The 19189-nt window shown below is 56.3% G+C and overlaps 8 protein-coding genes across 8 annotated transcripts in view; 4 read left to right on the top strand and 4 right to left on the bottom strand.

The window, feature by feature from the left end:
• Nucleotides 1-446: 446 nt before the first annotated feature.
• VDBG_02466 (NADH:ubiquinone oxidoreductase 20.1kD subunit) lies at nt 447-1374 on the top strand (the record flags this gene model as incomplete). Its single annotated transcript, XM_003008232.1, has 4 exons — nt 447-503; nt 570-758; nt 880-1191; nt 1251-1374. 3 exons carry the CDS (start codon nt 570-572, stop codon nt 1278-1280), a joined length of 531 nt encoding a protein of 176 aa, XP_003008278.1.
• Nucleotides 1375-2929: 1555 nt separating this feature from the next.
• VDBG_02467 (alcohol dehydrogenase) lies at nt 2930-4202 on the top strand (the record flags this gene model as incomplete). The annotated part of the gene is made up of 3 exons (XM_003008233.1): nt 2930-3032; nt 3104-4073; nt 4181-4202. The coding sequence occupies 3 exons, from the start codon at nt 2930-2932 to the stop codon at nt 4200-4202; spliced, it is 1095 nt and encodes a 364-aa protein (XP_003008279.1).
• A 913-nt stretch (nt 4203-5115) lies between these two features.
• VDBG_02468 (conserved hypothetical protein) lies at nt 5116-7075 on the bottom strand (the record flags this gene model as incomplete). The annotated part of the gene is made up of 3 exons (XM_003008234.1): nt 5116-5367; nt 5427-6367; nt 6424-7075. 3 exons carry the CDS (start codon nt 7073-7075, stop codon nt 5116-5118), a joined length of 1845 nt encoding a protein of 614 aa, XP_003008280.1.
• A 455-nt stretch (nt 7076-7530) lies between these two features.
• On the bottom strand, nt 7531-9246 carry VDBG_02469 (chromate transport protein ChrA; the record flags this gene model as incomplete). Its single annotated transcript, XM_003008235.1, has 3 exons — nt 7531-8966; nt 9020-9067; nt 9118-9246. 3 exons carry the CDS (start codon nt 9244-9246, stop codon nt 7593-7595), a joined length of 1551 nt encoding a protein of 516 aa, XP_003008281.1.
• A 376-nt stretch (nt 9247-9622) lies between these two features.
• VDBG_02470 (conserved hypothetical protein) lies at nt 9623-14295 on the bottom strand (the record flags this gene model as incomplete). The annotated part of the gene is made up of 3 exons (XM_003008236.1): nt 9623-11305; nt 11358-14194; nt 14262-14295. 3 exons carry the CDS (start codon nt 14293-14295, stop codon nt 9623-9625), a joined length of 4554 nt encoding a protein of 1517 aa, XP_003008282.1.
• Nucleotides 14296-14727: 432 nt separating this feature from the next.
• On the top strand, nt 14728-15894 carry VDBG_02471 (methylthioribose-1-phosphate isomerase; the record flags this gene model as incomplete). Its single annotated transcript, XM_003008237.1, has 1 exon — nt 14728-15894. The coding sequence occupies one exon, from the start codon at nt 14728-14730 to the stop codon at nt 15892-15894; it is 1167 nt and encodes a 388-aa protein (XP_003008283.1).
• A 72-nt stretch (nt 15895-15966) lies between these two features.
• On the bottom strand, nt 15967-17276 carry VDBG_02472 (peptidase family protein; the record flags this gene model as incomplete). Its single annotated transcript, XM_003008238.1, has 2 exons — nt 15967-16453; nt 16576-17276. 2 exons carry the CDS (start codon nt 17274-17276, stop codon nt 15967-15969), a joined length of 1188 nt encoding a protein of 395 aa, XP_003008284.1.
• Nucleotides 17277-18698: 1422 nt separating this feature from the next.
• Nucleotides 18699-19189, top strand: part of VDBG_02473 (protein kinase domain-containing protein) — a gene marked incomplete at both ends in the record, with an annotated part of 2402 nt that continues 1911 nt past the window's right edge. Inside the window, 4 exons of the mRNA XM_003008239.1 lie at nt 18699-18746; nt 18844-18872; nt 18940-19057; nt 19125-19186. Of these exons, the coding sequence (XP_003008285.1) occupies nt 18699-18746; nt 18844-18872; nt 18940-19057; nt 19125-19186 (257 nt within the window). The remainder of the gene's footprint in view (nt 18747-18843; nt 18873-18939; nt 19058-19124; nt 19187-19189) is intronic.

The raw sequence follows: 19189 nt of genomic DNA on the forward strand, positions 1-19189 counted from the left end.
AATTCAGGCGTCACCAGCAAAAAGTCTGAAGCTGGAGATTTTGAGTGACGAGACGGTTCTCTTTGGGGGGGTGCCACCCCTGTGCTGCCTTGAGCTGTGCTTGCCCAGGTTCCCTTACCTACCGTGCTCCTTAGGTAGGTAGGTACCTAGGTACCACCATAGGTGCCGCCACCAGGTAGCCGGTCTGCCACCTCAATGACAGCTGTGGCCACTGGCAGTGCCAGTACACGCGAGTCGCGACTGGTCTAACCCGGTATAGACACCAGAAGCAGGGAGGACGGCTTACCTACGCGAGGTCTCCAGGTGGTGGTGCCTCCCGGCCTTGTGGGGGCCTCGAACCAAAAGTCAGTGTCTGTCTACCTTGCATTTTCTTGCCTGAGGCATCTGGAACCCGTCGTGTGGGCCATTGGCATCCATCATCGTCTGCATTTGAGCCTCACGACAGCAACGACATTAGAATCAGTACATCAATTGGGTCACATCGAGACCACCAATTGGCCAAGGTGAGCCCCCCAAAACCCTTGCTCTCCTGCCGACTCGACTGACCAAGGCCGTTTCGCCCATTCCAGATGCTGTCTCGACGAATTGCGCGGGTCTCGACCATCCGCAGCACGGGTGCTGCTCTGGCAGCTCCCGCCCGCCGCCTTCCCACCATCCAGCAGCGAACCTTCTTCCCCGACGGCATCAACGACAAAAAGACCCTCGAGGCCAAGTACCCCGACTACCCTGCTCTCACCGAGGCGGAGGACCCCGGCATGGTTAGTTTCTGGTGGACGCGCGCAAGCAGAGCAGCGCCCCCCGGCTGTTGCTCAAGCAGACAGCGAGCACGCAAGATACAGAGGCGGGAGACTCGAGGCTAATGATTTTTGGGCTTGACAGAACGGCGGCTACGTCAACCCTCCCTTCATCAAGCGCCAGCACCGCGATCCCTACGGCAACTGGTGGGACAAGCAGGAGAGGCGCAACTTTGGCGAGCCCGTCCACGAGGACCACGATCTCCTCGGCATCTTCTCCCCCTACGAGTACACCTGGACCACCGCCGGCCCCGGCGCGCTCATGATCGGCACCTTTGTCGCGACCTTCCTCGTCGTCGTCGGTGCCATCTACGTCACCTACCCCGACAGGCCCACGTTCCCCAGGGAATTCGAGAACGGTCTGCAGAGGGAGCTTGGTGGCGCCAGCGCCCTGAGGGTATGATTGTCCCTTTGTTACTCCGTCGGGGTTGGGAAACCACTGCTAACACTGTACAGGCGAGGCAGGAGGGTGACGAGGATCCTTGAGCGTGAACGGGAAACCTGGAATCTGACATCACTGTGTACATAAGCGGGGGCAGTGGAAGATTAGAGCAGAGGAATCAGTACCTTTATCTTTCGGCAGTGTGTGCGCGCGTGGCCTTGTGGTCTTCAAGCGTAACGTGGGCGCCCTGGATTGGCGAGAAACTCTGGCATGTCGAGCCAGTGCCTATCGGCTGGCAATCATACACATACTATAACGGAGGCTTTCAGCAGACGGCCATGTAACTGACTCTCTCCGCCAAATTTTCTCGACTCGCAGTTGTTTTGCTTCTATCCTGTGCGGCCATTGTTTAACACCGCCTAGATGGTGAACAAGGCTACCTGGTAGAGCCTGCTCCTGCCCTGTTCTCATAGTACTTGTCTCAGCGGCCGAGGTATTGACAGGTACAGTTCAACGTCTCTTCAAGCACTCAAACTCCCCTTGGATGCTGAAACGGTGGCATGGAGGGTTCAATATGACCTGCGTCGGGTTCGTTGTGGAAACACCGTCGACACGGTTGCCTTTGGGTGGCTCTAGGTCGGGTCAGAACCCTCGGGTTCTGGCCACATCAAACTACGGACCACACAGGGACATTCAGGGCATGACCCCCAGTCGGCTAGCCTCTGCAGACATATTCGGCGTCAAACGGAGTTGGTGAAGAACAACACGCCCACTTGCAGTAGTCGACTGCACCGTACCCACGACTCAGTACATATCCTATAGCTCACATGCTGCCTCATGAAGGCAGGCGGGACCCCGTGCTCAAGACCCTCCTGGTTATTATCCGCTCATCATGTCCCGTCTCCGGATGGTACATCACCCTGTGGTGAATGTAAGTATCCGAGGTAGTTGTGTATATAACAAAGCAGGTAGCGAGCAACCGGGATAACTTGTTGTAGCAACCGGCCCCAAAACGTCTCCTACCTGGCTAGTACAGAGAAATCAGTCATCGGAACGATGAATTGAACCGATCCATTTATTTTTCCTTGGACGTAGTCTACCACCGAAACCTGCACACTGTTGCATGTGGCAACATGATCATGCTAGAAGAAATATCACAGAGCAGCTTGAGGTATCAAGTTCAGGCTTCTGTCGCAAGACTAGTAGCGAGACTTGGTTCTGATCGCGCAGTTCTGGGAAGCGCCCCAGGCAATACGTTGCCGCTTTCGGGTGACGATTTCCCAGCAGGTACCTCAGGTAGGTAACTTGAGGCGATAGAAGAGTGTCGAACATTTGTCAGCTCTGCTCCGCTCGGGGTAAATCTCCAACCCGACAGCTCCGCATCAACCTTCTTTCGACGCGACCCATTGGTAATGCAGTGCTAGTACCGCAACAGGATCCCCATTGTGTGATCAAGCTGTGATGTCTTGTCTTGTTAGTGGAGCCGGATTACGTTGGTCAGTAAGGTATAGTGCAGATCGGGCAGGTTTCACTGCCGTCCCTGACGAACGATGAGGTTGTCGTCCGCAGATAAATAAGGGCCGATGAGCGTCTCTGAGGATAGTAGTTACAAACAAGTTCTCACAGCACGACTATATCACATCGCAACCCAACCCACCGCACACTACATGATCTTTGTCGTGGAACTACATCGCATCTGAGAACCCTATAATTAAGCAAAAGCACTGCGTCTCGCCTTAGACGCCGTACCATCATGAAGGAGGCCATCGTCACCAGGGAAATCACAGTCCAGATCAAGGATGTTGAGCGTCCGAAGCCCGGACCTGGAGAGGTGCTGATCAAGGTCATCGTCGCAGGTTCGACCACCCCCTCTCGTCGCTTCAATGACGTCATGTTCATTTCCACTGACACAAGCTGCCTTTTCCAGGTACCAACCCCAAGGACTGGAAACTCCCCGTCTGGCTTGAGACGTGCGCCGACACCAACACGGGCGACGATGTCGCTGGCACGGTCGAGGAGCTCGGCGACAATGTCATTGGCTTCACAAAGGGCGACCGCGTCGCCGCCTTCCATGTCATGATGGCACCGCACGGTGCCTTTGCTGAGTACGCTATCGCTCCCGCCAACACTGTCTTCGCCCTGCCTGCTTCCGTTTCGTACGAGGAGGCCGCTACTCTGCCTTTGGCGGCCTACACTTCGGCTGTCGCCCTTTTCGACCAGCTTGAATTCCCCTCCCCGTGGGACGCCGAGGCCAGGCGGTCTGGCGAAGACAAGAAGAAGAGGCCTGTCATCATCTATGGTGCTTCGACAGCCATTGGCGCCTTCGCCATTAAGCTGGCGCAAAAGGCCAACATTCACCCCATCATCGCCGTTGGCAGCAAGAATAGCGAGTTTGTCGTGCCGTTCCTGAACTCCGCCAAGGGAGACCGTATCGTCGACTACACAGCGTACAAAACACCCGATGAGCTCGTCGCCGCGTTGAAGGACGCTGCCAAGGCGGCAGGAGTCGAGGATGGACGCGTGTTTGACGCCTACGACTGCGTCTCGGAGAACGGGACGTACGTCACCCTGAGCAAGGCCCTCGCGGGCCCGCCCGATGCGAGCGGTCGGAAGCCCAGAATCACGCATGTCCTACCTGTTGATGAGACTACGGCCGACTCGAGCGTCCAGTTCACGCGTACGACGGTCGACCACGTACACAAGCAACCTTTGTTCGGCACCGTCTGGTCAGCCGCCTTTGCGAGTGGCCTGAGCGAAGGTTGGTTTACGCCTCACCCGTACGAGGTTGTGAAGGGTGGACTTGCGGGACTAGAGGGCGCTCTGAAGGGTCTTAAGGACGGCTCAGTGAGGGCAAAGAAGATGGTGGTCCGTATTAGTGAGACTGAGGGGGTCACGCAGTAAGAGAGTAGTGGCTATGTTATTTAGCATTTAGCATTGCAGTTTCCAAGCCGATTTCGCTCCCGGCCTGTTGTATTAAATTCCTTTGACATACTGGAAGTCGTAGTCAAGAGAAATCTCTCTATTGAAGAACGTAGATTTGTGAATAGTAAGGTCTCTCAGTCGATAGCCTACCTCTTTCGGTCTCTGTGCTCTCTACTCACCGTACCTTGTTATCAATGAATTTTTCTCCTTTAACTTATTCTTGCCTACTCATACCTAAGGTTCTTCAAATGGATCATGATGAGGAGAAACACGTTTACCGACTAGGGCAGAAATTTTGTTCAACTGCAAGGCCACCCTCCATTTCACTCTTGGCAGCTCATTGCATGGGGATGGATCGCCATGGCGGTCTCCTACATATTCATATCCATGATATACTCGCTCATCTCCCTTGCCTTCTAGATTCCCGTTCACGCCAGGTCCAGCAAGTCATGACTTCTCCCCTCGTTGGGCGGCGTAATAAGCTACGGGCATTGAAGCTTCGCCGTCGACGGGATGCTCAATTTATCTGGCATGTGCGCTCTCGGCATTGCATGCGAGAACGTGGCCATGATGATCGGCCAGCCGCGGGCGGCGCTTTGGCTCATCTTCTGGGTCATTACCAACGTCAACACATTATCCTACTCGATGGATCTCGCGCCTCGTTCCATCACTGGGGTCGCGCGTAGCCGTTGTAGCAGGTTGTCGAGGCGAGTCGCCACATTTTGTTTGATTTGCATTCCAAGATAGGCATTAACTTTGGTATTCTCTTTGCGTGGGCAGCCGTCAGCACGGCGCTGTTTCCATGCTGCTGTTATTTCTTGCGGTGGAGCACCGAGCGTGCGAAGCGTAAGGCGGAGATGGAAAAGGATCGATGCGCGATACACGACGGGGAAGAGGTGAAGGAGACTGCCAAGATAACAGGCGTGAAGCCTGCTATTTGTAAGGGAGGGTTCATGAGAGGATTGTGACGGGTCGGATTAATGAATTCGAGAAATGGAAAACCTCCGCATCATCCCATCATTTGTCTCCATATTGGTAGATGCCCACCTCAAGCCCCTTGATCTGTAGAGCTAGCAGCTTGGAGAAGAACCGACAGAGAGCCAGGTTGCCGCCGTGGAACCAAAACCCAGGATGTCCACTCTTGGTCCAGATGATGCGCTGCTCCCCTTCTTCGTTATACCCCCAGATGTCCCCGACCTGGTCCGCAACTTGGTCGCCAAAAATAGCCCTCGTCTCAGTGCGCATGTTCTGGTAGCCCGTGGCAAAAGACTATCTCATCGGCCTCAAGTTCCGACCCATCAGCAAACCCGCAGACCCCACGGCAGCACCTCGGTGATCTCTTGGCCCTGTTTGATCTTGATACGGCCCTCTGCGATGAGCCGCGAGGCGCCGACGTCAATGTAGTAGCCACCGCCACGCTGAAAGTATTTCATCAGAAGACCTGAGTCATCAGGCCCTCGGTCGACCTTGAACCCGGCACGCTCAAGTCCGTCAATGATATCTCGATCCATGGCGTTCTGCTTGGCTGTGACCAAGACCTGGTCCGCTTTGAGCACGGACGCCGGCAAACTGTGCAGCAGCAAGTCGGCCTCTTCGACCGGCGGCGAAGTTTCGGAATACAGACCGCCGAGAGCAATCTCGGTGATGCCCTCGGACGAGATGACGCACGTCGTCGACCGCTGCACCATGGTGACGTCGTAGCCGTGCTCGACAAAGTCCTGTGCAATGTCGTGGCCCGAGTTGCAAGAGCCGACGACAATAGCGCGCGTTCCGGGAGCAATGGAGGCGCGGGCGCCTGGAAACTCGGACGAGTGGCACAGGAGATGGCCCTCAAATGACGAAGCGCCACGAACAGCAGGCAGGTTCTTCTTGCCCGAGTGGCCTGTCGCCTGGATGACGTGCCGTGGGTGTAGGGTCCGTGTCTGTGTCGTGCCGTCGTCAAGAGTGCGGCGAACAGTGATGTCCCAGACGCGCGTATCTTCGTGCCATTGTGTGTCCGTTATGGTTGTCTTCATCCAAGCGTCGAGTTCCAGCAATCTGGCGTACGACTCGAAGAACTCGGCAAGCTTGTCCTTGGGCGTAAAGACGGGCCACTGTGGGGGGAACTTGATACAGGGCAGGTGGTCGTACCACACGGGGTCGTGGAGTACGAGCTGATGGTATCGCTTTCGCCAGTTGTCACCTATGCGGTCGTTCTGGTCGACCATGAGCGATGTGACGCCCAAAGCCTTGAGGCGGGCCGAAATGGTGAGGCCCGCTTGGCCGGCGCCTACTGTCTGTTAGTCACTGGGCCTGCGTTCTGTTATTTATGCTTATTTCTCTCACCAAGGATGAGGACAGACGGCTCAATGTCCGGCTCAAGCTCAGCCTCTGCCTGCCGTCTCTCTACCCAATTCTTGCGGCCGGGTTTGCCTCCGTGCTCAACACCTTGGCCGCGTCGTGAATTGACAGCCTCCTCGTGTCCCTTGATCTCCTGTAACACAGTGTAGAAGGTGAAGACTTTCCATTTGTCATCGTGATGGATAAGACGAGCAACACCGTCGCCGGAGCCAACAGTCGTCTGCAGTGTAAAGAAGAAGGTGAGGCACGGCACGTTGGCATCGTGGTCGAGGAACGACATTCGCGGCTTTCGCACATCAGATGTCTTATCGAGACTGATGCTCTTTAGACGAAATCCATCCTTACTGCCGGCGCAGTCCTTCAGGAACTCTTGAATGCCAGAAGTACCTCTGTGCGTCTGGAAGCTCCAGGAGAGGGCGAGATGGTCGCGCCAGAAGCCCTCGTGATTGAAAAGGTCAACGACGGCAGCAAAATTGCCCTCATCGATTGCCGTGTTGAACTGATCTACCACGTCGGTAGCGACTTGCTCTGGTTTCACCTCTGTCGTTGGCGCAGGGTGGGGAAACTTGGCGACGGGAACGTTGACCGACCCGGGAACAGTCCGCATGTGCGACGGGGGTGCCGGTACGTCGTCCATTATGGGCAGTTGTTGTGAAGCTTCTAGACAACTGCAAATGGTATCGCTACTTGATATTTCATCTTCCAGCAAACGCGCCTTCAAAAGAGGGGTTCGTTCGCTGGGGAGTGATAGACGACGTCACGCACCTATGCCGAGCCACTTCATGCACGTTGCACAGTAGCAGGCTACCGCTGGGCGGCTGTCGACCTCTTCGTGAATGGGTGCACGAGACGTTTGTATCAACCATAGCGTTCGAGTCGTGTCATGGCTAGGCCCTGCATAGGCCACCCGGAACAGGCCGGTCGTGACGATCACCAACGACAGATGCATGCGAGCGCGGCCTTCCCCCGCATATTGACCCCGCGATTGTTAGACGTACCCGCTCCGGGGAAGAAGACTTGACAGTTATTCCCCCAGACTCACGAGCCGCCATGGTACGATGAGTCTGGGTCGAAATAGAACGGGTGGCCATGAGGCATATTTGATTCACATTGAAGCTTCAGAAGGTAAAGTGGTGATACGCCTGCGTATACGCTCAGCTCACAACGCCGTATCGCACAAGACCCATGATGGCACCCAGAAGGATGGCAAAGGGCGCCGCAACGCCAAAGTATCTTCCGCCAACAAACGCCGTTGCCGTCACAACAACCCACCATGGATCATCCCCGAGGCTCCTCCCCGACTGGAATCCCTCATCGATGTATCCGACTAGATAGATCCGATAGACGGCGGTGTAGATGAGACCGACGGCCGCCGCATTGATCCCCCTGACCACCGCCTTGACCCAGGGTCGACTCCGGAGCACACCCCATACACCCATGGTTCCGTGCACGAGAACCATGCCCGGCGTGAAGATGCCGACAAATGCGATGAGGGCCCCCACAGCTGCCGAGTGGCCGGCGTTGGCCGCCGTGAGACCACCAAGGAAGACGGCAAAGTTAAAGTTGGGACCGGGAAACGACTGGGCGATGGCAAGACCGATAAGGAAGTCGCGAGGACTGACCCAGCCCTCGGCCACGATATATTCGCGAAGTAGGGGGATGACGACAGGACCGCCGCCGAAGATGATTGTGCCGGCAAGGTAGAGATTAGCAAAGAGATTGTAGAGAATGGGCCGCTCGGCGACCACACCGCGAATGACCATGACGACGAGGAATGTCGCGAAGAAGGTTGCAATCACAGCCGTGCCCGCCTTCCAGGAGAAGTTGAGGCGGTATTCCTGCGCAACGACACGCGGTTCCTCGGACTCTGCTGTGGACCGAGCATCTGCCTCCGAAGAAGATCCCTGGCCTGTCTGTGAAGGGCCAGCTCGGGAATGTAGCGAAGGGGATGATCGGCCGTCAACGGCGGCCTGCTCCTTCACAGAGCCGGACGGCCGGGGCAGCCGCTGCAGCTCAGTCCCAGCATCGCCGTTCTCCTGAGCTTGAGGGCCTGCGTGTTCCTTCTTTCGTCCGAAACAGGCTTCCAGCGTGTGCTTGACCTTCCTCACGGGCCGGTGCAACCATCGGTAGTCGTGGATGATGGCCGCACAGCCAGCAGCGGCCATGAGTGTGGGGAAGTACCACAGGGCGTTGTACATCATGCCCGCCGAGGCGCTGAGGAAGACGAGAATGCGCGTCAGCGGGTCGGTGATGGCCTTTTGTGACAGCTCGACGGCGGCCAGGGCAATTATGCCGACCGTGGCAGCGTTGAGACCAGACAGCAGGGCGTAGACGGCGCGTGGCAGAGTGTCACCGATGCTGGCGACACCAACGGAGAGGCCGTACATGCCCAATGCGCCCGGCAGACTCCAGAGGACAAACGCGACAACCGCACCGAAAAGGCCGTTCTGCAAGAGATTAATACAGTAGAGCATCTTGGTGCTGGCCGGTCCTGAGAGCGCCTGGGAGACGCTGAAGAGCTCCTGGTACTGATGTCGAGTTAGTTTGAGCCATTGGCAATCGGTGAGATGAAGAGGCGCACCATTTGCTCGTCAATCCATTTCAGCCGCTTGACAAACTTGTCATGAAACTGTGTCTGTTAGCATCTAAGAAGTCATTGCTCCAGACCGAGTGCCATACTATCTTAAAGTGCACAGGAGGACCACCAAAGGCAGTCAGGCCCAGATGCCAATTGACCTTGAACGTGGCCGCGGCGCGCTGGCCGGCGACCTCGAGGGTTCGATCCCAATTCCACGAAGTGCGATGCATATTTGGCTCTGAGTCAACAAGTGTCTGAAGACGCAACGTGGATGGGAGACACGGCCATGAGGACGATCTTTGCAAAGTGTCTGGGGTTCGCAGGCGATCTGGGCTAGTCACGAGAAATGGCGTGCGCACCGCGTGGGGTCTTGGCGCTGGCGGATAGTGCGCCAGACAACCCGTCACCTATTGCAAACAAAACGATATCAGGCTTCACAGAGTGGATGCTGGGATCTACGGTGCCGAAGGGCGAGAAGACCTCGTTTGGTCATTTGGTTGTCTGCCATAGCATGGTTACATGACCGCTGATATAGATGAATCCGGCCTATCAGATACATTTCATGGCCAGTCTTCAGACAACTATCCGACCCTCAAGCTCTCTGCGTCAAGTGGTCCGCCGCCGGGCCCACTGGAGTCCAAGCTGAGTGTGACCCTTCTCCCGATCGGCAATGACCCTGACCGTCTCGCCCAGATTCCGATAATCCGTCTCGCAGTGTCCCTGCGTCGGCGGCAGCCCGTCCTCCTCCGCTTTGGCCTCCCTCATGTCAACGCTCGGATACGGCAGCCAGCCCTCGCGGAGGGGCACCATGATCAACGGGATGTTTACGACCGATTGATCCGGCGTAGAGCTATCAGTGCCGAGTGCTGGGACCTTGACGCGGCCCCGCTTGCGACCGCCGAGCAGCCACGTGTCGGGTGGCGCCGTGACATCGTATGTGAACTCTTGCGGCGTCGTAGAACTGTCCGTGACGCCTGGCGAAGTATCCCATCTGCGTGTCCACTTGAGCGTCAGGTTGGCTGACAGAAGCTGGTTGATGCCCGTGATGGGGGTGCCCGCGTCTTTGCGAGGGACTGGCGACGGGAGCGATTTGTCAAGCTGGATGTCGATTGTGAAGAGAATTGGGATGGACGGAACATCGACGGGAATAAGGATCGACTGAGCGTCTTCGATAGTCTCGGATGACTTCAGAGCGAGCTTTGGGTTCTTCTGCTGCCAGTCCTGGATAAAGCTGGCGATCGCTCTCGCTGCATCCTTGTCGCTGCCCGGTAGCTTTCCCAAGCCCCTGAACGAATCATCTACAGCCGGCTTTGTCAGGAACGAGGTAGAGATTTCGCCAAGCAGTCCTGCGCGCTCGAGGTCAAACAGCGAAAGCGCACCGGGCACCTGCTTCTGAAGTTGTGCCTCCACCAGCGTCGCATAGCGCGCAAGGTCAGATTTAAGAATGTCTTGCTTCACGAGCCTGCTGACTGTTGCAACGATCTGTTCAAGCACGACGCTGTAAAAGACCTTCAGATATAATGTCTTTTTCGTCTTTGGCTGTACCGCAACATCCTTTTTGCGTGTAATTTTGTAGAGAAGGCTTGCTGGCTGCTTGGGGAAGACGACCACGGGCTTGCTGGGTGCGACTCCAAAATGTGATTCGAATATGTCGGATTGCTGCAGTTCGCTCTTGTACACGGTGATCGGGCTCGGTGACGCAGTGGAGACGCTGAACCGAGAGAAGACTGCATTGTGTTTGAAGACATCTTGGACGTTGACGCCGAGGGCCAACGAGATGGGAATAGTGGGTATCGCAGAGAAGGTGTATGTACCCTTCTCAGCTGAATAGATGACGTCGACTTTGACAGAGATATTGGCAACGTCCTGCTCAGTGGAAAATGGAAATCGAAGCTGCACACTTGTATTGGGATCGAGCGCACTGAATCGGAACAATCCTGGCTCGAGCGCACTTGCGAATTCGAATGAAGGTCCGATGAATTTGGCCTCTGTAGACAAAAGACGAAGTCCACCAGTGCTGGGCCTCACTCGTATCTCGCAAGACGTGACGTTATTCCAACCAGTACGAAGCTTCAGATCGAGACAGTTGTTACGGTCTAGCTGTGTGTGGCGCGCTGCAGTAAGTTGGCAGTCCAAACCGCCTTCTTGGCGACACACTGTGACCTTCGGAAGAAGGAAGGCCTCAGCTCCTTTCGAGGAGTCGTGATCAATGTCGCGTTCGTAGTGGAGATGAATATTACTGGAGGTCAGACTCAGGCGATCAACGTCATAACGTCCGGACACGCTTGTCTTGAAGCCATGGTTAGCCATTATGCGAGGTCGAGAGAGGATAAACACGTACCTTGCTTTGCAGGCGAATGGCGCTCTCGCCTGGCTTGAGCACTTGAGGAGTTGTGCTCTCCAACCACAACTCTTTTGGAACACCGGGGTCAGAACTTGTAAGACGCATGCGCGCAGTCTCGATCGTTAAGTCATCCACCAGTAAGCTACTCAATTTGATCGTCAAAGAGAAGCTGTCGAGCCCGACGTCATACTCGGGGGACTCGTCTAACTGAGGATTAGTGAACATCTGTCCCAGAGGGACAGGAACCTCGTTGGAAAATGTCTTGGTCACAGCCAGTAGTTTGCCGACAAAACCCCGAATGACAGCGAAAGAGGCATGCTCCACGTCTTGTCCGGCGCCAGGTCGGAACCCCTTTCGGCGCGCAAGGCGGTCTTTCTCAGCGGCAGCAGCTTTTGTCAGCAGCTTCAGTACCACACGAACGTATTCGTCCTTGCGTTGTAGCTCATGTAGACAGTGCGCGTACATGATGAGCATGGACAGCTCCAACACACTCCAGCCAGTTTCCCCGTAGAACGGCGTCACTCGATAGAAGTAAGAAGCCGCCGCTGAGTAGTCTCCGAGGTGGTATTTAAGAATCGCAAGATCAGTCATGCTGGCTTGAACGGCATAATTATGGTCGGCAACGGTGTAATGCCTTAAGGCCTTGTCCGTTAGGGTCTCGTAGAGACGGTAGAAGTCGTCTTGGTTATCGAGCGCTGCCTGAAGAAGGCGGCCCTCAATACCAGACAGCAGAGGCTGCTGAGGGACCTCGGCCTCTGCCTTCTTCGCCAGGGGTTCATTGTCGTCAAGACTAACGTCCTCCATCGTCTCATAGCCAGAGTCTTCGACGTCGGGCACAGAAGCCCAGCCATCACCCCAGCCGCGCTTCTTGCCGCACTCTTCCAGCACATTACGAGAGAGATTATAGAGCTCGGCACGCCTGGCAGCGAGGTCTTCGAGGCCATTCTTGAGAAACTGGCTAGTCGGCGCGACAGACATGCCCTCGGGAACACTGGCTCTTTGGCCGGCTCCCGGACCAGGGAATATTCCTGGGCTGTGGGGAGCTGCCGTAGTGGTTCGCACACTTAAAGACGTTGTTCGGGCGGGGTGCATCATGGTCTTGGGCTCGGGGATGGAAACCTTGGGCTCATGAATTTCGGGAGTGATCATAAGGGATGGCGGAATGGGGAGGGACTTGGTTGACGTCTGCGCCAGGATTTGCTGAGCAACCGAGAATGCGAAGGATGCGACAAGATTGTCAATGACCTCTGTTACCACAGGGCTTACTGAGTGATCAGCTGAGTCGCCACCAGGCTGTGAAACAGCTGACATGATGTCTGCTCGCATGATCTGTGATATGGCGGGGATGAACTGTAGGGTCCTTCGACAAATCTCGGCCAACATGGTGAGGTTCTCTGCATCCTCTGCTTGTTTTGGTGCAGGCGCCTGTGGTGCAACGCCATGCAACACTGATTCTTGCTGTTCCTTGAGCTTCACCAGGAGTTCCTCTTTGGAGGACCATGCGTTGCCCGAGCGCAACAACAGGGCCAGCTGGCGGCCGAATATGTAGCAACGAAAGTCGAACACCGAGACGTTGTTGGCTACAATCATGTCGCGGTAAAGCTTCTTTGTGGAGCTGATGGGGATCTCGTCAAAGTGGCTGAAAGCAGGAAGCTCCTTGGACTGCAGGTCAACGGATTCTTCGTCTTCGAGATTCCCGCCGCCGGTCGCTGCCGCAACAGCCTGTTCAGCCTGCTTTTTCAACTCGGCAGTATACCCCAGAAGCGCACCGCCGTTTCGCTCCGAGTCTCCCGTGGCGACCTGTTCGTGTATAACCGAGTCAAGGCCAACACTGAGCTCGTCATAGCCAACGAGCGCATCCTCGATAAGCCCGACGCTCTCGAAGCCTCGCGCCAAGCCTTCCTTGAGGATGAAAAACGTGCAAAAGTTCCAACCTGGTAACAGACGTTGCGCATCTTTTTCACGAATGTCATCTTCGTACTGTGTAACGCGCATGTCGAACGACGCCAGGATCAAGCCCTTGATCTTCGCCAGCAACTCCTGCCAGGCAACCTCTGCGTCTTTCTCAGTCTCCGAGTATCCGGTTGGGGTGGCTGGTACGACGCGAGGCAGGATATCGTACGGCACGTCATTGATGCCGATCCTGATCTGGGCAATCCTATCCACGGCACCCTTGCCAGTGACGTTGAAGTCGGCGCGCATCTTCTCCAGCAACGTAGAAGACCCCGTCCGCCATCTCGAAGAGGCGGTCTTGTCGCTGCTGGCGCCCTCGGCGCTTTTGCCGCTCGTTCTGGGCTGGGTCGCGGCGACGGTGTTGGGGACGACCACATGCACAATGAGCCACTCAAAGGCATCGTGGTTTTCCTGGTTGTTCGCCTTTCTTGTACTCTGGGAAGGTGGCGTGTGTAGCTTGATCCAGTCGCGAATCTCGGCGCGCGTCGTGGCCTTGTACGTGTCGTTGTCGTCGCATCGCACTAGCAGGACCTTGAGATAGGGGGTTCGTCGCAGACCGGGAATCTGGTGCCGCCGCTCTTTCCCAGGTTGCTGCGCCGCCGCCGCCGGTGGCTCGATGTTGTCGGTCGATGCACTCTTGCCGCCGACCTGCTGGGTCTGGAAGCCATCGTCTTGAACGCCTGCGCTGACCGAACGTCTTAGGGTGGCACGAGGCGCAGCGGCAGCTGGGTCGGCACCAGTGTCGACGAGCTCGACGAACAACACATCAATTGATCGAAGAGGTCCGGCATGCGATTGCCAGTGGAGGTTTCGGAGAGGAAGTCGGGGCACGAGGCCAGGGCCTAGGAGTTTGTAGACGCCATGGGGATCGAAGTACTCGACTACAGAACGGGCGGTCAGATCAACGACGTGGTTCTACTTGGTGACAGCTAGATTTTGGGGCCATACCGGTGACTTTGGATGTCGAGAAGGGGTGTTCCATTATGTTGATCGTATCATCATGTTCGCATCAAGTCATACAAGCCAAGCAGTACCATGCGCGCACAGTCGTGATGTTGGAGCTTGTCTTGAGCACTGGAGGCAATGTTGAAGCTAGGCTATCACTTGCTCGCTGAGGCAACACGGGGAAAGTAGGTCCGTGCACAAGGGGACAGGGGCCAGGCGCCCCTGACTGTGGCAGCTTAACGGCCCAAGACTTTGTCATGGGCGGTGAGCCACCACCTGCCGAATCGATTGGCCGATGATGTCGTAGCTTGTAGAGGGGCACGGCAGAACTTTTTCATGGAGGGGCAAACAATTGCGACAGTTAGTCTGGGTCAGGCATCGGCAAAGTCTCGTTCATCTCATTCTAGACGCCCCCGACTCATCATCGCGTCTTGACCATCAGTCAGCTTGACACCCAAAACCAAGAACCATGTCGACCCTTCAAGCTGTCAAATATAGCCGGGGAAACCTCGAGGTGTTGGACCAGCTTCGCCTCCCTCACGAGTTTCACTACGACAATGTCTCCACGAGTGAGGAGGCCTTCGACTGCATCAGGTCTATGAGGGTCCGTGGTGCGCCAGCCATCGCCATCGTTGCCAGTCTAGCCCATGCCGTGGAGCTGCACAATGGCAGCTGCCGGGCCACTTCATCCGAGGAAGTCATTTCTTACATCCACGGCCGTCTGGATTACCTCAAGGAGAGCAGGCCAACAGCCGTTGATCTGACCAACGCCATCAACCAACTCAAGGCGAGGACGCAAGAGCTTGCGGGACAGGACCGCGATGCCATTATCAAGGCATACATTGAGGAGGCGGAGAACATTTTGGAGAAGGACCTCAAGACCAATCTGTCCATTGGCGATCACGGCGCCGACTGGCTGAAAGACGTGGCGCAGGCTGGTCCTGACGGCAAGATTTCCGTTCTGACACACTGCAACACCGGCTCGCTCGCCACATCTGGCCATGGTACGGCGCTCGGCATTATTAGGACGCTCCAGTCGAGGGGTTGGCTCAACCACGCCTATTGCACGGAAACGAGGCCGTACAACCAAGGCAGCCGTCTGACGGCTTTCGAGCTGGTCTTTGAGAAGATTCCGAGCACCTTGATCACGGACTCTATGGCCGCCGCTCTCTTCGCCCTGCAAAAGGAGACCATGAACATTTCTGCCGTTATTGTCGGCGCCGACCGTGTCGTGAGAAACGGCGACACGGCGAATAAGATTGGAACCTACCAGCTCGCCGTCTTGGCGAAGCATCACGGCATTAAGTTCATCGTCGCAGCCCCCACGACGAGCATTGACCTCGAGACCATGACGGGCGAGGGCATCCACATTGAGGAGAGGAAAAGGGAGGAGCTGACCCAGATTTCTGGCGCCACTGTTGGATCAGATGGAAGTGTTGATGTCGCCAAGACTGTGCGCGTGGCCACGGCTGACCAGCGGATCGACGTCTGGAACCCGGCGTTCGACGTGACGCCGCATGACTTGATCGATGCCGTCGTCACAGAGAAGGGTGCCGTTGTAAAGGGGACCAATGGAGAGTTTGACTTCAGCCACGTCATGCCCGAGAGGTGGGCTCGCTTGGTTGGACAGCAGTAAAGGAAGGGCAAATGAGCGGTTACGAAAATCATCATCAGCGGCAGGGGGAGGCGCTTTTTCTTTTCAATTCAATCAAGACGACTCTTTCAAAGTGTGGAGGATGAGCTTTTCAAATCCGTCCACAGCCGTCTCCAGGTCACCAACTGTCAGGCTCTCATTGTCGCCGTGAGCGACCAGGATACTTCCCGGCCCGTACAAGTACCGCGTGTGGTTGCCCTTGAGGTTAGGAATGTCCGTCCCGTAGTTCATAACGGCCGTGTCGAAACCTGCTGCTGTCAGTCTCATGCAGGTTATTTCCAATGGATAAAACGCACCGTCCACTTCACAGTTGGCTTCCACAACGCCGTAGTTGTGCGAGATGGTCATAGTAAAAGCATCCTCATCGACCTCATCCAGGATGGCCTGGATACGAGCCTGAACAATGTCTCCGCCAGTCTTCTGTGGACCAATGGCTACGCGGACAGCAATACCGACGAATGCATGGTCGGGGATGACGTTGGCCGCGACACCGCCGTCAAATCGGCCAATGTTGACCGTTGTGTTTCCAAACGTCTCGTCGCTACCGAGGTCAGTCTCCAGAACCTTGGCCAAAGCCCGGATCATGAGATTGTTGGCAGATTTTCCGAGCCAGGGGTACCCCGAATGGCCAGCAACGCCCTTTGCCGTGATGTTGCCGAAGACGCCGCCTTTGTGGCCGCACGCCAACTTGTTCTCCGTGGGCTCTCCGAAGATGACGGCATCGAAGCTTTGAGGGGGGTCCGCTCCAGGAGAGATTCGGAGAACGTGTGCATACCATCGCCCTGGTCTTCCTCGCCGACGACGAAAAGCAATGAGACATCGTCTTCCTCGACCTTGCCCTCCTTGAGCAGATTCTCAAGGGCCTGGATCTGGGCAACGACGCTGGCCTTGGCGTCGACGCTGCCGCGACCCCAGATCTTCGTGCCCTTGGTCACTTTGCCGTCCTCGATGCCGTAGGGGATATGCGGCGGCACGACATCAATGTGCGATGTCACGAGGACTTTGGATTGCAGCGTTCGTGAGTCGCCTCTCCATGCCAGCACGTTGAAACGACCCTTGGACTTATCCGTGTTCTTCCTCGACTGGACCTTCTGCTTCTCGACCGAGTAGCCCTTTTGTAGGAGATAGTCAAATAGGAATTGACCGACATCGGCTTCGGTGCCGGAAATGGAGGAAATCTCGACAATGGAACGGTGCAGGTCGAGGAACGAGTTGCGCCAAGCAGGCGCATCGCTGTCGGTTTCTTCTACCGGGTAATTCGAGCTCGGCGCTGTGACCGCGTGACCCAAGGGCAGCTGAGCATCGCTGGAACTGGCAGCACACCGAGCGAGGGCGGCAACGCCGAGAAGTCGGGTGAGCAGCATGACTTGGGGGAAACGCGATTGAAGCTCGAAGTTGGCGAAAAGATGCTTCTTCTGGGAAGCACTGCGCAGGAGGAGATCTGGAGCTCGTTGTGCGTTGTGGTTGAGCTCCCGCCTAGCAAGAGCGCATTACATAAGCTCGATGAGGTCATCCCGCTTCCTGATGCTGCAACGCGCGGGCTCTTTCTTTCTCTCCCCCCGCGCCCTTCCCGCTGTGGTGCGACCCTACGACTTGAAATTGCATCTCTGAGACGTCACTCACTCAGGCTCACACCGTCACAAGAATCGCATGCCAATGTCTGGGCTCAGTCTGGAGGCATTCGCACACATGGCTTGAGGGATGGCTTCTGGAAACTTTGGAAACGCACGACGGCTTTCGACTTGGATCGACCTCAAACAATTGATGACGGACAAATAGTTGGAACCTCACGCACGTGAGCCATTGAGCGCCCATTGGGTGGCCCCTGGTTACTCTAAATGTCCATCTTGCGAATCAGAATCGAAGTGGGCCGTAGCAAACTCAACGTTCCGGCGTGGGAGTGCTAACGAAGGTTTGAGCGTGTTGGTGACGACCCGCAGGCCGTACAATGAGATCACTCGGTTGTCATGTGATGACGCCTTGGCATATTGAGATCTCCACCAAAAGAGTGCCTGGATCTAGACTCTCTTGGTGCAGCTGTTGAGCGAGCCTCTTGACAGGGGATGCAACAACGAGGGATCGAGAAGGTGTTGTATGTGTCGTGAAGTTGTGACCCAAGAGTTGCATCATGTTGCAGGGACTTGCTACAACATGAGGGGACATGCATGTCGCCGAACAAACGATCAGACCATCTATCAGTGCCAAGTCTACAAAGTGGTTCAGCGTACATCCATCCTTCCATCCCCCCCCCCGCTTCATTCAATTTCCACAGCTTGCACAGTCACGACCAGCGTCCCCACATCATCCCACGCCCCGTTTTCTAGACCCACCACGCGCACACCTCCCCGTGCCCCCGTGCCACCGTGCCAGCGTACCGTCGTTAGCCCTGGAAGTTGGTTCCAACTGGCAATTGAACGACAGTTGCACCGAGAGCTCGTTCGCCTGGCCTCGCCTCAGGCACGCGAGACCAAATCTCCAAAGATCGGCCATCGACTTTCGCGACCACACACCGCCCTGCCCCCAGACCAGCCAAGTCGTGTCTTCCCCGATTCCCTATCCTCGCCAGACCTTCTGCAACGTCGACTTCTCAATTCTTGCGCGCCGCAACCCGCCTCCTCTGTCCGACGAGCCCCTCGATGAACTGCCGCGACCCGAAATCGCCTTCGCTGGCTCACCGACCGTGCTTGACTCTTTGCGATCGCCATCTCCACCACGCCGTTTTCGGTCCCACGCACGCCTAACCTGGCCTCCTCCATCCGGACCCTCCGTCCTGTGCTCGCGGCGGCATGCAGACGGCACGAGGCAAGGCCGACCTGCTGGGTCGCAAGGCCAAGGTCCGTACCGTTGATTTTTTTTGGAACTGCCCTCCCCGCCGCGCGCATACCCAGCCCGCATCGCCGCCTGCCATGACCTTGCTGACCAAGTGCACAGCTAGCCAATTCCTACCAAGAGCTTCTCGAGTAGGTCCCCCCGCGCGCAGCCCATAGTGTCCCTGGCTTTCAGTCTAGGTATTCTAACGCGGTGTAGTGAATTCGCGAACAAAGACCTAAAGTCCGTTGGCAACTACACCCTGGGCCGCCTCATCGGCAAGGGCTCCTTCGGCAAGGTCTACCTTGCCAGCCACAAGCTTATCAACAACTCCAAGGTCCGTTTCTCAACCACGCCCTTTACGAAACCTCGGCCTCTTCTGGCTGCTTGCTGACTCTGTGCAGGTTGTCCTCAAGTCTGCCAACAAAACTGATTCCAACCTGGCCCGCGAGATTCACCATCACCGGTG

The sequence above is a fragment of the Verticillium alfalfae genome, genomic scaffold, assembly GCF_000150825.1.
Source record: "Verticillium alfalfae VaMs.102 supercont1.2 genomic scaffold, whole genome shotgun sequence".
Taxonomy (NCBI): domain Eukaryota; kingdom Fungi; phylum Ascomycota; class Sordariomycetes; order Glomerellales; family Plectosphaerellaceae; genus Verticillium; species Verticillium alfalfae.